At 33.2% G+C, this 19,392-nt stretch overlaps 1 protein-coding gene across 7 annotated transcripts in view; it reads left to right on the plus strand.

Annotated features, from left to right (window-relative positions):
• The window catches only part of LOC127874353 (transient receptor potential cation channel subfamily M member 2-like), a 34,441-nt gene that overhangs the window by 10,007 nt on the left and 5,042 nt on the right, over window positions 1-19,392 (plus strand). For 2 of the 7 annotated variants that reach the window (XM_052418613.1, XM_052418607.1), the window contains exons 2-3: window positions 12,107-12,287; window positions 16,365-16,509. In XM_052418613.1, coding sequence (XP_052274573.1) covers window positions 16,456-16,509 — 54 coding nt within the window. In that variant the 5' untranslated portion in view covers window positions 12,107-12,287; window positions 16,365-16,455. Of the gene's footprint in view, window positions 1-12,106; window positions 12,292-16,364; window positions 16,510-19,392 lie in introns of all 7 variants that reach the window. The other 5 variants (XM_052418610.1, XM_052418612.1, XM_052418609.1 and 2 more) reach the window with 4 other exon arrangements.

Raw genomic sequence — 19,392 nt, forward strand, 5'->3', positions numbered from 1 at the left:
GCCATAACAATTACACTAATCTTTCTGGTTGTGTTGCGCACACGAACAACATAGTTTCTTTTAAGTCATACTTGAACATAAACGGTCAAACTACAGAACTGTTTTGTATGCTTAGAATATTTACCACGCCTATTATGAATAAAAGGCTTCCTTCTCAAAAACTGGGCACGGAATTCAACAGAAGCAAGCAATATTAAATCAATGTTCTAGATGACGTATTAGTGCAATCTGTTTGGGCAGAAACGTATCTAAAAATTAATAGTTCTTCCCTGTCAGCCTTTTTGTTTCTCTTCTTAAATGTAGGGTGCTTATTAAAGAAAGCATTCAAGAAAGCATATTTCTAAATGTACGTAAGTGCTCAGAATTCTATAATTATCATGAGAAAAAAATTATTTAATGTGTATATTTAATTGTGTGATATAACATTGAGGGAAGTATTGGCCATAATTAAAATAACTTCAATGAATTTATATGAAATTTATTTTATTAGGCTCCCAGAAAGGGAATGGGATTGCGATTGTTGGTGCTTGAAACGAATTTTCCCGATGATCTTTTCCAGTCCAATCACCTTATTTTTGTTTATCACACACTTCCTTTCCACCATCTCAGCCTTCTCCTATCGCTAGTTATGGGAGTTATTTAGCTGTCTTTAGTTAACAGACATTATATCAGGAATCACCAATACTATCAAAAATTGATACGACTGTGTATGAATATCCTTCAAGGGTGAACTTGCATACATGTTCAGGTCATTCATCTGAAATGATTAAAAGCCAATTTGTAAATAATTATATTTCGCGAAAGCTCTCAGATGACGATCGTTTTTGGATATATGCATATTAATACATTGCTCCGCAAATTATTGCCCTTTGATAATAAATGGATCAGTTTGATGTTATATTTCGTTTCTGCTTGAATTCTCATCATCTTGTGATTTCAAGTGTATGATTCTTTATAAACTGTGTCCTAACGTTGCCTTGCGGATACTGTCACCACGTACCTCTTCAATGAATCTTCAGGCATTTATAAACTATTATTCATTAATTCAAAATCTCGGCATGCCTATGGGTCATCGCACATTTTTGACAATAAAAGTGGGACCCTAGTTAATCAATGAAGTCTATATAAACAATTTAATACACACAACACCCCCCCCCCGAAATAAAACACATACACACAACAAAATATAGCAACTCAACTTATAATTTAAAGCACTAATATAATTCTCAATTAAAATTTTGTTTTATATGTTAGAAAGATTTTTTACAAAAATGCGTGCAGTTCGAAATTACGTCTTCAGACCAAAATCTTTCATTTTGCACAATGCTTAATATCAACGTTTACAAAGACATTTCTCGATCTGAATTACGAATTTCTTTGTTCAATGTATACATCTAAATAAAAGAAGTAAAAAAACAAAATCGCAAATGACACACTATCTGTAGCATGATTTAAACGGACAATTCCAAATGTAACCTGATCAGGTCTGGCTACACAATTCTCTATTCACCATAACAATAACTTCACAATACCGCAAATGTTGTGTGATATAAGAGATCATCGATATTTAAGTCATAATTGACGAAATGGACCGATAGGCAAATACCGCGAGTATTACGTTAGGACATCTCATCAAAAGGAAGGTCAATATTTCATTGATTCGTGTCTGTATCAAAATGATTCGTATCTAGCAATATATATAGCATTTTATTCAAAATTTTGGGCAGTATTTGCTTATGCCTTAAAGATAAAACCCGGTTGTTTATTTCGATGTTTATATTCCGGAGTTTATTTACATTATAGTGTTATGTCACATAGTAAAGTACGTGTACTCTCCCATTCAAAATGAAGTGTTTATGTTATGCACATAATGTAAATTAAACAACGGAACGCGATATAGCTTGCTAGATTTTTTTTCTTAACAATTAATAGCCATAGTGTTCATATTTAAACCATATATTACACAATATATGATATGTAAGCATAAAATCACGGTTTGTTTAGCGTTGTGTTATGTCATTTATTTGTTTAAAGGTTAAGGATAAGAATAAAATGTGAAGTTAATGGAGAAATTGTAAAATATAGAAGAGCCGTGCTCTGTGAAAAGGGTTTTAATGCATGTGCGTAAAGTGTCGTCCCAGATTAGCATTTGCAGTCCGCACAGGCTAATCATGGACGACACTTTCCGCCTAAGCTGTTTTTTTGCTAAAAAGACTTTTTTTAACAGAAAATATTATTAAAGCGGAAAGTGTCGTCCTTGATTAGCTTGTGCGGACTGCACAAGCTTATCTGGGACGACACTTTACGCACATGCATTGTCACCCTTTTTCACAAAGTACGGCCTAATTTCATATGCAGCCGATATTCCAAATCCCTTATTAGCATAGTCAGTGACCGTACGTTCACACTCGGTGGAGAACGCTTTTCCACGGCGTATTGTCCTCACAAGTACCCATGTATACACATTCTTATGAGCAAACTGGAATACATTGCCTGCTAAAAATACATCAATTGGTTTGGGGGTAATTAATTCAGTTGTCATACAATCCCACAGCCAGCGTGCTTTCGCTTCACCACTTTGTCAAATTTACATATCCAAAAAAGTTGTATGTAGAAATTTTAATAATGTGCTGTAATCAACTTTCCAATTATGTTAGATGTATTTTTAACATAATCGTGTTTAAAAAATTTCTCATTGTGAAGAAGAAGGCCAGTTGTTTTGGTGGCAGAGTTCCTTACATTTAATTTCAATCCAATGCTGAGTTGTGCTTTTCTTGAAGAATGGACTCAGAACCAACAGATGCCAACAGTGGCGAGAACATTGAGCTCATTGCATGTGAAAAAAATACATCTTTTGAAAAAGCCCTATTGGATGATAAAGAATGTTCTACAGTAAAGCCAGGGAGCGTTGGCAACGACGACGATGATGAGGAAGATGAAGCCGATTTTGTGGGAAATACTTACGCTGATGACCTAGAAGCATACAATATCTTGTATGGCGAAAAAGCATTTTCCTGGCAACAAACACATGATGCTATTGATGCTATTGATGGCGGTTCTAAACGTAAGGATTCATCTCAGGATTCCAAACAAGATATTGATTCAAATGAGTCTAGAAAAAAGACAGATAACAAAGAAGCTGCAATATAAACTCCTTTTTGCAAGGTATGTTGATTTAATAGTATGGAACGCACGAGTGTAGTGGTCAGAAAAATAGAAACCTTTTTATTTGAATATTGTGATAAAAAACGAGGTTTGTGAACAACAAATTGTAGGATAATAAATGTTAAGTGTCGCGAAATACAGTTTGCGATATTGATGTCATCATTTTAATAGAGTTGGCAACGAGATTGGCTCTTGTCCGTCCGTCTTTTTCAAAGAGCCCGTCAGTCCGTCTGTCGTGTAACTCAAACAATTCGGCTGCTAGAGAGATGAAACTTTGCAAATAAATTAAACCATTAGTAAATGCGCATTTCCGTGTGTGTTTTTCCAGTATATAACGACATAACCAAAGAAAAGCCCATTTATCAAGAAAAGTAAGTTTCATGGCTTAATGTCGTGCTTAGCTCGGAAATTGTTTACGCAAGGGCTAAAGCATTTTACAAACAGACACATGTTTACCAACATTTGAAAATGTGTGCCTTTTTTGTATTCAGTGTTTCGACATAAATCAAGTTAATGTGCTTTATTTGCTGTGCGTTACAGTTTTGCTGTTAGAGTAACGAAGTTTCACACAAATAAAATCCAGTATGTGAATTTGCGCACATTTATGTTTTGGCTCGCGTATTTTTTTCAACATAATACAAAATACTATTTTGGCAAACAAAAATGACATTTTTCATCTTGTGTCGCGCAAAACTTGAAACTTGATGAAACCAGCATGCGAACCTAACGACCTTTGTTATTCAGTTTCCGTTTAAGAGTCCAGGTATATTTTCTATCGAAAAATGGCATTGTTTAACGTGTTTCGCGCGCAACAAACATATATTACTTCAAAAAAGTTTGAAACTTCAGAAACATATTAGATATCAAGTTACCTTGCGGAGCTGAGTATTAGGATCGATGTTCCGACAACAACAACGAAGTATCTACCATTTTTAACAAAGATGTTATTGTTCAACTTGTGTCACGCGCAGCTCATACAGCTTTTTTGCTAATTATATGATACTTCACACACATATAAATCACCATGTTATCTTGCTCACCTGGGCGTTTGTTTGTAGCAGTTCGTTTAACAAACGTTGAGTTTCGGATTATTTTAAGCATCCCTCCCAAACATTTAAACATTTTTTAAATATATAATGATTTACTCAAACATTATTGCTCTGAATGATATGTTACTTTACAAACGTATTGCATAGTTTAACTGCTGAGTATGTTCATGCATTTGTTCGACATCAGCGGGCGTGTTTGTCTATTTTTTATATAGAAAATTAGTGGTTTGAAATTGTGTTTCAGATAACACAAAATACACAATCACTAGTGTGACGAAACTTTGCATTTATATAAATCAACATGTCAGTTTGCTCAGTTATAAGTTGTAGTTCAGTTTTAACGACATTAAGAGAGTCTTGAGACATTTGTGTAGTGGGGGCATCTGTTTCACACATGAAACACATATATATTGTCTGTATACATGACTTTCAATTTATGAAAATCCGAGAATTTATTATTTATTTTACGTATAGCACATGGCAAATATACTTACAGCAGCCGAACTAAACGATACGATTATATTTGACTATGAGGCACACTTTTCCCCTGCGTACGAAACTGTATTTGTGTGTTTTCAATAATTTCAGGGCGATGACGTTGACGCAAATTTCAAATCTGTGTCTGTGCGGGCTATGTGAGTGTTATGATTGTTATAGTACGTGTGTGTTCCTGAGTACGTGTAATAGCGAATAATAAAGATCCGTAATTATAATAAGGCTTAATATAGGACTCCCTTGATAAGAAAATCTAATTCTGGATATATTCCGACAATATAATTGACATTGTGATGAAAGTGTAACGGAAACATCGATAAGTTACAAGATGCGAACAGTAATTGAGATGAGTTTAGTGTTTGACAAAATGTTGATTACTGTAATTGCTGTATGATGAGTGTTGTTGTTCGTACTTTTGTTGTTGTATGATATGGACGCGTTATGACTGTTGGGTCAGTGTTATTTTTATTTAATCAATCATAAGATGAGTGTTTTTTTTATTGTTTTGTTGGTGATTACTATAATCATTAAGTGGGACGGCTGTTGTAATAAGACCGTTTTTGGGTTATTTTTTTTTGTTTCATAAAGCTTAATATCTGTATTTAGCAGTAAATATTGTCGTTCATAAGTGACATGAGTGTTATGCACGGTAAATGTGACTATGTATGCGATCAGTTAATTTGATGACTGAAATAATAAGATCAGTGAAATCCTTAAGGACATTGTTTGGTTAGAAAATATATGCTGTTCCGGTGTTGACCAAGTTTACTGAAATACAAAAAGAAACAGCACATTTCTGAAGGCTTACTTTCCTGACATTTGTAAGGGAGCATACACAATTGTATAGGTATGTCATAAATTGAGCAATGCACATTTGAAATGTTTCTATACGTGAAATATGGATACGTGAACTATGTTCATACGTGAACTATGATCATGTCTATATATGAATTAAAATACGTTAGAGTTTGCTGTTGCTTGGTAGAGCGTTGTATTGGTCATACGTTTAGTGATGTTTCTTGTTGTGTGATGTGATATTATCAAAATATGTGATAAAATACATCCGAAAGGGGTTACTGAAGTTTAATATCATCATTATGCTACTTTTAGGGTAATCATATTTAAGTAATTGTTTTTTTATATATATGTCTTCCTAGTGTATTTAACTGACTAAGGCTTGCTTGATTATGTAAGGTTGCAAATATAAATTATTTTGACAAATTTGACGATTATAAATTTACTTGTTTGAATAACATTCCATATGTAACGATTTTAAACTTTTTAAAAATTGAAAATGACTTTGATAGTACTGTTTGCGGTAGTTTTTATTTCGAGGGCTAATTTAATACTTATGATTCTAAACATTAATGCTGCTCAATAGATTCTTTCACTTATCAATGGTTTGTCAAACAGAAGGACGACAAGTGTCAAAAGTGTAATCTGGGTTTCCTAGTTGTCGTTCTGGTGGATATGTTCATGTTTTTTTTTGTGAACGCGATCTTCTTTAAACACGCCTTTACGAAAGAACAATAAAGCTGAAATAACTACTATATAAGCAAGCTTACATAGGAAAATTTAAGTAATTTATATAATTGAAATTATTTTGCATAAGCGACATTAAATATGTTTTGTCACATCGCGAATTTTAACATGGGCTGCTTTCCCTCTAAATAAGCGATTTTGATGATTATGGCAGTCTTGCTTAGACATTTAGTTAATTTAAGACAAAGTATTGATTTAACCTTGATATCAATGTGTTATGCTTATATATCATACGACGTATAATTTTGTACTCGGAATGCGATAAAGAATGAATGAAATATATGTACAATGTAATGTTAATGTAATCAATGTTTGTACTTATTTCTTTATTGTTTTTGTTTTCTTGCATGTAGATACATAATATTCATAATCATAACCGTGATTTGTTGTTTGCTGACTTTTGTTTATTGTTTTACATATGCAATATGTTTTGCTTATCTTTAGCATAAATCGACTCATGAAACAAGTTAATAAAAAGACAGCTGTCGTAAGCAAAAGCATTGATTGCATATACTTATTTTTAAAGTTTATCCCTTAGGCCTAAATTAAAATTAAGTTTGTTTGCCCTTTACCGACCGACCCACTTTTTACCCCCCGACCCAAAAATTTTTTATTGCGATTTCTGAAAACGTATTTTTTTAATTTTCGTATTCGCCGATCATAAAAGAGCCGACTGCAATATTAATTCGTGCACGTTATCCCTGTCCTTTCTTATCGCCCCTGACCGATCTAGGTCGCTGCGATGGTTGGAATTTCATATGCCCCAATAGACAATCCCAGAATCTATAAATTGACCGCCGCCATATTGGCTATTACGTCACCCGCTACTGAAAACGGTACTGAAGAATTCGGCAGATTACAACGTTATCATAGTGTTCACCCCCTTTATTCCAATAAACAGTACTTAAAGACCGAGGATGGCTTTTTTATTGAATAGTACATATCTTTGTTTGTCTAAACAGTTACCATTTCGTTATTAATATTTCCCTTGTAAGTGTCATTTTAAAGGTAATATACACATCTATAGCCGAAATGAAGTTTGTGATTCAAAAATTGGTCCGGAAAAATTTATTAGCGGAACTCTCTAAGATTTCAGGTATAGTTTTTTTAATTAAAATTATGTATCTAGTTAAGTCTAAAACTAAAGTGGTTTTAGCAATCTTTTATTTAAAAGTCGCTCTCAAGCTAATACAAAAATATCTAGCGGGAAATGAATTTTGTGATTTAAAATGAACAAGTACCGGAGTTATTCGTTTGCAAAACTGTATTAGATGTCAGGACATGTCATACTTTTTTTTATTGAAAAGGACATATCAACTTTTGTCTATAACGTTCTTATTTTTTTATTTAAATAACGTTTTTCATGTTTAATCAAAGTTTATTGCCTGAAATAAACGTTGTTTGTGCTGTTCTGAATATTTACTTAACTGATTTAATTATTTATTAAATTTTCTTAATAACATCTTAACTCACGATTGAAATGTTCAACATGAAAAATAATAGGCCTTAAATAAACTTAAATAGTTCCAAGTGTGTTCTTTAGATTGCTCTTCACGTATGTCTTTATTAAATATTCATGCCAGGGACCTACACAAATAGGTCCATGTCCATGTTGTGTTAATAAGTGTGGAAATATGTTTAAAAGTACGCCGGAGTATGGCCTGGTGCCTTTAAGCGTATTCTCCGTACCCGGGGTACATGGTAGTATACTTCAGAGTACCCGGGGTACTTTTAAGTAGTACCTGAGCCTACAATTACCAATTAAGCAAATAATGTTGGCAGGTGAAAGCTGGATTATCTAGGGGTTATAGAGCACATAAGTACAAAGTTTTCGTATAGTTAGTCCAAAAGAAAGTTTCACTTACATAGCCAAACATGATGGTAGGTAGGTCGACTAAACGTTAGTTTTGTTTTCTAAATGTTTCTTTTACGATTGATTACCCTTAATAAGAATATGCCATGACATGAAGAAATCTTCCCACTTTGTATTTAACATTATATTTATATGGTTTTGGTCAATTTGAAGTCAGTTAAGTAAAGTTGATCGGTTGTTTTTTTTAAGTTAAAGTTATTTTAGTGAATAAGATCGAAAACTAATATTGCAATACCGAAAATCAGGGTGTGGTTCGCACAAACACGTAGGGACGTTAAAGCAATTGGGTTGGTGAAAACAAACAACTTTTTTACGCCTTTTTTGTAAATTAGGCAAGTCCGAGGATCTGACTGTCAGCAATATCTGACATTAGACAATTCTTGGTGGTTTTTAGATTATGTTATATGGGTATTCGTTATATTCACGGACATGCGAACATCGGCTTTAACTACGGGCGGCCAAGATCTACGCTGTCCGCTATAATGTCACCTAAGGTTTCGTGGTCTCATTAGCGGATTGGGTATCGCCTTTCCAGACTGCGCAAATGCGCAGGCAGGTCTGAAGCTACGCTGGTCGCATATGACATAAGACCAATTTTCGCATGACACGAGTCAATAAGTTTGATTCATTAATTATTGTAAGCTCTTACTTGAATGCATTTCGAGTGAATAATTTATAAAAAGGTAATAATGTGTACGTCAAGTAATTTCTTATATTTTTTTAATGAATGTGTGAATTTACAAATTAACCACATAAATAACTGAGTATAATGATAAATGTTCTGACCATCATTTCGTTGTCGTTCGCGGTGGGTTAAGTACGTTTTATTAAAACATCTGTATACCAACTTCTAGTAATTTGCAATATGGATACTTCTTGTTGGCAGGAAAACGTTTTTGATTAACGATATAAACACTCAGCATCGTGCAGTTTATCCGTCTGCAAACTATTCCAAAACCAAACTAAAAATACACCATTCGTGGAAAAAGAACAGTGAGTCAGTGAGTCATGAATTAAGGACAATAATGTTATTGTTTCAGCAAGCGACGGTTTCCGTTTTTAGTAGCCGCCGCATAAAACGGATATGATAAATCTGTATATATTAAAGGGGCTTGTTTACTGATTTTTGACCTGGTTTGAAGTTTGTAATTAAATGCTTTACATTGATAAATGTAAACATCGGAACTAAAGAGCTCCAGTATAAAACAAAAATCCTCACCTGGACCCGAACCACTGACATTTGGAGTAAACGTCTAGCGCTTTAACCACTCCTTCATCCATGCTGATATAGTTCATGGCATATTTTATACTTTGTATAAGCAATCCTCGTAATGTCACAAAATATAACGATATCAATTCAACTTTCCAAATTATTCAATCGTATCGCGTTTGTAACTCTTTATAAATTTCAGGTTTTTAAATCGCCAAAAGATGCATATAATGGATATTTAAGGGCATCATAAATGTTCAGTACGAGAGGTGCCCAATTTCATGACGAACAAAACAAAAATATGAATAATTTATAATCTAAATACATTTGTTTTGCAACAAATGCTCAATATGAGATTCATGGCAATTGTAAATTATCCTGCAACGTTTTGGCCAAGATTTCAACGTCTAGTTGATGGTTGTTTGTTCCAATTTACGCTTTTCGTCCTTCAGAGCTCTTTTTAGACCAGAAAGTGAGTTTACGTGTCGATTTTGTAAGCGTCGTTTTAGTATCCCCATATACCAAAATCCATTTGGGCCGCATCTAGAGACTTAAGTCCATTCTTCGGGTGTTAATGTTTTGATATTTTTTGTAGAAAACAGTGTTTAAAATTGTTGCTAGATGCACTGTCCTGATGGAAAGTCATGACGTGTTTATCCTCCGGAAAGAGTCTCGGTACATCCTTTCGTATAAATTGTTTCAGAACTTTATTGATATAGTATTCTGAGTTTACCTTGGTCCCTTTGGGAATTATTCTGGTCACTGATTTACCCCTGGACGATAAAGCAGCACACGCCATAAAGCCACGGGCAAACGCATCACGTTTTACAAACTTCAGTTTATCGCCAACGTTTTCTCCCATTCTGACATAACATACTCTTCTTCTTCTATAACTTCCACCAAGATATAACATCACTCGTCAGATGTAACAAAATCTCTCCACTTGCCACATTTAAGCTTTAGATATATAGCTTCCAAGACTTGGCCCTGCGCTTCTGAATCTGTGCCATGTTGAGCTGATGAGCCTTTAACTTCTTCCGTAAATTTGCTTTCACAACATGCCTAATGATGAAGTATACTGTTCCCTTGGACATTCCTGTGTCCAATGCCTTTTTTCTCTGGATCGGCGGATTGATTTTAGAGATCCACCGACGAATTTTGCATACGACGTCAGGCTTGACCTTATATGGACGTCTACTTGAAGTTGAATTTGTAGGACCACCAGGCGTTGTTCTGCGCTATACAGTAGCGTCATTTCGAATATTCCGAATACTTCCCAAAGAAATAGCATGGTCCATCATTTTAGTTCATTTGAATGCTACTGTAACTGCATTTGCATCTCAAAAGGCCTAAAACAATGTCCTTCACAGCTTCACTAATTTTCTTATGAGGCATGTTGAATAATATTGACAAATTGCATGTTCATTGAAGTATAGTATTTAACACATCTGCTTACACAACAATGGTTCATTTTGAAGGCAACTCTCGTATTACTGATTTCTTTATAAAAACTACAACGAACATATCCAAATCTGAAACATTTTATGTTTCTTTTTTTTTTCAATTTATCAAAACGTGAACAGGTCCCTTTAAAATGGTCCGGAGTCCAAACAGATGTTTCTTCATGTACAAACTATTTATTTTTACTTACATATATTTTTGCTGAGGCCCTTACACCGCTAGCAAAGTATCCGCACTTATTTCTATTTACACGAAAATGTATATGTTTGACTATAACTTTAGTCGTACTGAACAGATCAATATGAATGTATTTACCCAAATTAAAACTCGCAAATGACATAAGAACACTCAGCAAATACGTAATTGCGGGATCTATAGCTTGCAGCATTTAATTTTTTGGGATGATTTGTATATATTTCTTGGACACGACGAGCAGTATGGGAACACACATGTTTTAAATTGCGTTCATTTTAACGAATTATATGTTTCTTAAATTGTCCATCGTTTACTTACTTCCGCGAGTCACTTGGCTAAGTTAGAAATGTTTGTTTTTTTTATTCTTCACCATTTCGAGAACAGGGCCGGGGCCTTTCAGATTGGGAAAAGTCGCGTCGTTTTTTTTTTTTATACTTAAATTGTGAAAATGGTGTTGTATTTGTTTGCTTACAAATTTTAATCAAAGTCACCAAGTGAATGGAAAGTTTGAAGCACTCACAGTAAAATGTTTCAGTGTAATGTGATATCTTAGAACCCGTATAAAATATCTAGCATATACTTTCATTTGAATCGGCTTTTTAAGTTCTTTACATTCTATAAATTATCCTTATACCCAGTATTCATTCCATGAAAATTACTGCACTCTCGAACACAAACCTACACAAACCCATGGGTAGATATCAATTTCATTTTGTGAAAAAAGCTAATGTACACTAAACAGCACCCGCTTTTAAACACATATTTTACAATAAAGACAAATAGAATGAAAATTATGATGAATGTGCAAATTTTTGTTTAAAATTATAACTTGAAAACCTGTAATCACAAATTAATTCTGTTAAAATCTATTCAAACACATACTAAATTACAGGCATTTAAACACACACGAAGGGTACCGCACAAGCTAATCTGGGACGACACTTCACGCACATTCAATAAAACCGTTTCATAGAGCGCGGTTTCTACACATGTACGGGCCGCTTTATAGCAATCGGAATTTGTTTCAAGTATCACTTGTCATTTCAACTAAGACTAAGGACGTAAATGGTTCAACGGCCGGAACGCACAATGCTGTATTGTTCATTTCGCTTGCAGCCCACTTGTTACTAGGATCTTTGACTAGGAAGTCTTAAACATTCCACCAATCCCAACCGTCAAAGTGGTGTACGTGCGAATCGAGCGTTCGACAAGTTAAGCCATCTTGCAGTAGGTTAAGTGCAGAGGAGTGAAATTGGTTGGCGAACGGTGACAAGCTTCTATCATCGACGAGAAAAAAGTATGTTCTTTAAATATATTGTGCCTAATTAACAGGAATATGTTCATAACGAATATGTACATACACCGCTCTTAATTATATATGGACTTATATTATAATGATGTATTGCATGCGTTCGCTCATTAAAAGACATTTTTTACATGAATATCCGACCTCATGGAGTAATCTTCTGTTTAAAAAAGTTGTCTGCACAGCAATTATTGTTGTAAAGGTTGATTTATGTGCGACCTTTTTTCAAAACTGGTTGTTGTAATTAAGCGTTCAATATTGCGAGATATGATTTTTAACCAAATGTATATGGGAAGTGTTAGGAGTCATTATCAACAGTTGTGAATGATATATACTGTAGTCAATATTTTGGAATAATAGGAGGTGCGCAGTTATGCAAGCGTCTATAAACTGTCAACTTAGTCCGCCATTTTGTTTAAAACAATAAAGTACATGTGGTCCCGATTTCAAAATTATTTTTTTTAAAGACATGTCATGCATGGTTTCATATCACATATGGTTTAAAAATAAATTTAATAACTATTTTCAGTAAAAATAAATTAATTTACGAGTTTTTAAATTTGTTTTGCACAGGAAATAGAAGAGATTTTCGCTTCCTGTCAAAACAATCAAAATCATGAAAATGGCGGACAGTGTTAATCTTCAATGAAGGTCAACATGTAAACTTCTGTTCAATTGTGAATACGATTAAAACAAATTAAAAGCACAGCATCTCTTGTGCTTTGAACATTTTGTTTTTATTATTATTTAACGGAAGATTTCAGTTTGAAATGGATAACAGTTTTCAAATGAAGTAAATAATTGCACATGTTAATCTACTTTCGCTTTTAACCTGAAGTTAGAACTTAGATGAAAAATTGAAACGATTTATTTTGTTTAAATTTGGTTGTCACAGTCAGTCAAATGATTTCTATAGCTTCTTAAACGGTTTGCTTTACTGTTCATTCATTCATTCAAGTTAAAACTGATTTTAATTAGTTTTATACTTACTGCAAACCGAAGTAACCAAAACCCATGCATGATAGTTGATACAATTACATTGGCATATCATAATTTATAAATATCTTGTTACAATAAGTGGTATTGATGTTTTCCTTATTGTAGATATTTTATTTACATTCAGAGCAATTAACAGCATTTATTGAACACGTGTTTGATATAATAACACACACGCATGCATTTGATATTAATATATGCAAGAAAACAGCAAACAAGATATGGTTAAGCTAACTAGGACTTCTTACACTGCAACAGTGCTTTAATACCAGTGTTATAAATATTCAAAGACTATTAGTGTATTAGAAATATGATTTCTAAAATAAAATAAAATAATTTTCCTACCTACCTACCCAACTGTAAAATCTAGGGTCGGTAAAGGGCAAACCAACAATATTTTAAGTGTGGCCTTATAATTTAATTTTTGTAAATGCTTTTCTAAAATTATGCACCTTGTAATATTAATAGCTTTAAAGAAAGGTAAAATGTGGAAGTATTAAAGCATATAACAAACGCATGCATACATATTCATATGTTTAACATAGACAACTGTATATGTGGTTAAACATGTTCCGTTCTGTTCTATTTAATAAAACCTTTCAAAATATTAACTGTGCGAAATTAACTGTTAAATGTTTAGGTACTTTGAGACCCCAGACACTTAACGAAAAAAAATCTTCACCAATTATCAGCTGGTATACCTCGAGTTAACAATTGGAAATGTGTATACATAAGTACGCGTAAGGGAAATAACCCAATGTACAATTACTGCATACTGCGCGAAGTAAACGTCTTACTCATTTAAATAAAAAATGACGAAACATTGAATTCACATTGCTGTAATGAGATTTATTACCTCATGCTACACATTTTATTTTATTATGTATTTAATTTTTTTAATACATATATGTTTTATACGGGTGGTTAGGAAAGTGTTTTCTTTCCAAAACACACATTATAAAATATAACTATTTGCCATCAATTGTCATTGCATATATGTATTAATTGGGTTTAACACAATTCGACTTTAAATGTGCCTTGAGGTACTCGGTCCAATATCGCCGTATCACAAACATTCAACCTTATAAAAAACAACAATGATCTGCTGGTACAAATATAGCTGACTCATTTATAATCCATTCAAATTCACATACGAATCAACCGCTATTATTTAAATGAATTAAGCTATCATTGGTTGGTATAAAGCACCAGCGTTGTTTGTAACGAGGGATTAGTGATTCTTTAAACGGTCGGCTGCATAGTTCATATTAGGGTATTGGTGATCTACCAGTATGCTTTTCCATCAATACACATGTTAAATATCGTGAAGCACATATTTTTCGTGCATCATACTTTAAAGGTAAGCTTAGCAAACAATACAAAATTTGAAACTCAGTATGATTTAATGATGCAGGAAATAGCCTGAAGTAAGTAATTTATTATGCCACTTGTGCGCAATTCCATTTAAGACGCCGACACTGTATTTGAAAGTTTTATACCTATGACCGTTGCAATAAAATAACTATTTCCTGAATTATCATAAGTTTAACCGAACACAAAATTTTAGCACCGCTCAAATTTGAGACCATTATGCTTCTCTGCAATGCATTTTAATCCGTAAGTCATACCCTGTTGGAACTACTTTTTGTAGGAATGTCGGTAAAAAAGTAATCATAACAATCAGTCACTGGTTCAAAAAGCGTTGATGAATGAGTGATGCAATAGTTTTGACGAGGAAGCACGTAAATAGTACAAACAATTCGTGAAAGACAAATGTTGCGACTGAAATGATGAAGAAACGTATTTGTTAACAAAATAACGAAAATACAACCTTAACAATCGCCATATTCACAGATTAATGCTAACAATCGCGTCCATGTAAATGTACAATGTAAAGTCTCGCCTCTAAATCTAAAGGCCTAAACAAATTCACTGTGACACAAACAAATTTACTGTGACAAATAAGTGTCAATCCATGTTGAGCTGTCATTTGTGTTGTGTTTGCATCAGACAAACATTTATTTTACTACATATCTGTGTTTATGACGATTCTATTAACCATTAATTTCCCAAAACTATTGCAATAAGTTACGTCATAGCTTGAGAATATGTTGGGCAAATCGATTTCGTCCTTGATACGCATGACAATAATTGTGTTGTTCCAGCTTTATTAAGAGTAAACTTTAGTATTTCAATTATAAAGGTATCATGTTATGGTATAAACAATCGAACAAAGACAAACATTCTAAGGATTTCGAATGATATCACAAGTTGTGATAATATAGAGTCCGAATGATTACATATTTTGTGTTTGTATTGAGTATTCACATTTTACTCATTTAACCCAAACGTTCATATGTACTGCATTTTGCTGCTTGCGAGTTATAAAAAAGTAGATTACCTCATTTTATTTGTGTTATCTTTAATCTAAAAAAAGAAACACTTTCACGCTTTGATAGTTTTGCTATATGATTAAATGTGTTTAAGAACTTTTTTTGTTTTAACAGTAAATACACACCTATCAATGTTGGTGTCATCAGGTTTTCTATTTTGCTTCTTGTTCTGTACTTTAAATCATAAATTGTTTTATTTAACCTGTCTATTGCCTATTTGATTAACATGATTTAGGCAATGAATTATAAGAAGAATATATTTTTCAGGTGACTTTTGATATCATGTTATGTCAGACTCGTCTAATAGGGCATTATAAAAGCCTCGACAAGGTTCGTCTTTTCCTTCGCAATATTAGACTCCACTGATATAACATGATATACATAGTCCCTAGGATGTATTCTTTTTTTACGATGTTGTTTTTTTATTAATGCTGTGCCGTACAAGATTGTGTTGTTTGCTAAAAAACTGGTAGGAAACAAATATATGGAGAATTTTAATTTATATGTTCTTAAATAACCAAGGAGAAATAGAATGAAATAAAATCTAATGGAATTATAAGTATAAAAAATATTAAATCAATTTTAAATTTCAAAATAAAGTCCTTCCACATGGAGTGATTTTAATTATTCATGGTCAGCGTCTATTATGTACTTTTTTGATTTTTTTTTTAACTTCCAGAAGGATTTTCTATTGGCCACCAAGATAAGAATAAGCTTCCCGATAGCAGTTTGGTTGCTCAACCACTTTGCACGAAAGTGATTTATTTACAATGAGCGAAACAACGGATATACAGTTCGATGGAAGGAGAGGGAACATAGCCAAGGTTGGTATTCAAACGAATTTAGAAGTCGACACGTTAAAAGGTTCGCTACCTTTATATATTTCCGTTTAAAAAATGGAAGTTTATTAAGCCACCGATATTGTAGGCTTAGGGACCAAACGGAACATAATGTTTCATTCTTTTCCAGCATGGATAGATGTTCTAATAATTTGTTGAAAGTTATAAGTATGAAGAGATCAGTTGTTGCGCTTACAATCTTCTAGTCCCAGGGAAACATTTCCAAAAAAGTCAAACTTAAACTACTAGAATGACGAGACTCGGTGGTTTTCGTAAAATCAGTTCAATGTCACAATTACAGGTAAACCACCACATAAAGTAAAAAAGTCCTTAAAATGTTGTTTGAAGAATAACGAAAACCAGTGAAAAATAATTGTACAAAAGCATCGCTAAGGAATGATTCGAATAAGGGTCAATGTCAAACAGATACGAGGTAAGAGTTTTACATCAATGCTAGATCAAAACAGTCAAACCAAATCTGATACATTACCTCGCTACATGTAGCTTTAATGCATTTTTAAGTAATTTTAAGTAATTTGGAAGACGTGATAACTGTTATAAGTCGAATTATCATGCTTAACAACGAGGCCCCGCATACGATATTAAATGTAAAATGTAAAATTCAAGGTGAAATAAGTCCAACAAAAAAAAACAACAACAAGTGGCTGACTGATTTCTGGATGGATAAATGTCCAATTAACTTGGCAAAAGTGATTTGTATAATAATACGAGGCCTACCAATTCCTAGGCATAAGGCCACCGTAACAATTCACGATCAAATGTCAAATGTAAATAAAACAAATATTCATAGAATATTCGGAAAACTATTAAGTACATGGCATGGATATATTTTCAAACAAACGATATAACAAACATAATCAGCAAGTTGCGATTGATCTCATCCTCAAAAAATTAATGGAGTTTAAGTTTAGACAGCAGAATTAATAAATATAAGGAATCGAAGTGTATCACAAGGTCACAATTTCAAAACTAAGAAAATAAGGTAATAGCATATTAACGTAATATAACTTTATCCAATATTGATGCATTTTCTTATAACTTTGCATAGTGATCATCATAATATCGCGTTTTCAGGTTTTAAGGACAAAAGTTAAGGTCACAATGTCTGCAAAAATACTATACGTAGATGAAAAGTCCTATACATTTTGTCTGAAGAAACATCTTATTCAGCGTAATGTTATCAAAACGCTCGGTAGAAGTGAGCAAGGAGAAACGGAATATCAACAAACCAGGTTGTCAGGTCTAAGATCAAGGGCATAGGTTTTAGTCCAAGATCATATGTAATAAATTGAATGCTACACTTTCGTTCGATACAAAACTTTTTTTTTAAACTGGGTTTAATTGATAATTGTTGGACTCGAAAATTTCAAACCATACATCTAGGTCGCTAGGCCGAAATTCATGACCACAGTTTACCGTAAAATATAGATGATTACGAACACATATTTCGCAAAATAGCCTGAGCCTGGATGAACGGATATCTTTAAATCATGGCAGGATTGGTTGGATTCCCTGTCACACACAGGAGCATTGTCTATATGTCCAGGTCAAAGGCCTGTTTAGTGAACGGATGTTAAAAAATCATAACAGAAGTGGTTGTCAGTGTGCGACTCATTGGCATACCTGGGCATATGGTCTATATGTTCTGGTAAATAATGTGTTCAATGTGTAATGTAAATCCTTTGTCAAGAGCATAAATTTGTTAAGCATGGATGCATTTTCGAATAGCTTCGTGACGTAAATGGAATACCTGGCATGGCGCTCGACCTGTCTACAATTGCCTATTTTGAGCGGTTTCCAGCTGTATTGTCAAACAGTTTTCATCCGGGCTTCGACATATTTTATACACATGAAGGTGGAAATTTTATCAATGCCAATATGGATAACCATGCGAATCTAATTATTCAATGTGAGTCCCAAATTAATTGCAGCTTGTTTTTACTAAATACAACACGTTTTGTCATGCTTTTATAATAGTGAACGTAAATGTTTGTACACAGAAAATCTATCACTACGGTCATTCGATTTACAGCAATTTGTCACCAGATTAGATTATTATCAAAATGCGCATTGGGTGAAATACGTGTAAGCATTTTAATTAAAAGTATAGAATGTATGCACATGAACTTAATAGAGGATTTTTAAGAGCAGTGACAAGTATAAGGACCATAACTATCATAAGAAATAAAGAGGGATAGCCATAATTCTAATGCCAGTATTTTATAACTTATTTCTCTTTATTTATGTGTGTATCGTATGGTTCTTTTTTAGCCAGAATTCGACATGCATTTAAGATATTTAGATGAACATAAATATAATTAATATAACTTTAATATATAATGTTTAGTAAATGGAGAATTGCTCTCTCTCTTCAGCATTAGAGATTTTGGTGATTCTAATTTATAATTAAATCGCTATTCATGCTGTATGTGTGGCGCATTAATTCATTAAATTAGAGGAATTAACTAATTAACTAAAAACGTCAATAACTTAGTAAAGAAAATTGATAGAATTAAATGGTTAACCACCCTTTATTCTTTAGATAGTAGTTTTGGACTTGCTGCCCTTTGCCGAATGTTCACATGAGGAACAAAGTCGATACAATTAATTGATCTAATTGAATCAAATGAAACTGTTTTTTAAATAAAAACTTTGTGGGTGAGAGCAGAGTAAAAGTAGAATCATTCTGTTTGAATATTTACAGAAAGTTTCCGCTTTGTTAATTGGCTTGTACACTCTATAATTCCACACGAATGATCATCGAAATATGAAACTTAATAGATCTACGGAAAATATTGTAGGAATGTCCGGAGTGAAGCAACTTCTATGTCGCCAGGGTTTTTGCTC

This window comes from Dreissena polymorpha, chromosome 3 (assembly GCF_020536995.1).
Source record: "Dreissena polymorpha isolate Duluth1 chromosome 3, UMN_Dpol_1.0, whole genome shotgun sequence".
In the NCBI taxonomy this organism is placed as follows: Eukaryota; Metazoa; Mollusca; class Bivalvia; order Myida; family Dreissenidae; genus Dreissena; species Dreissena polymorpha.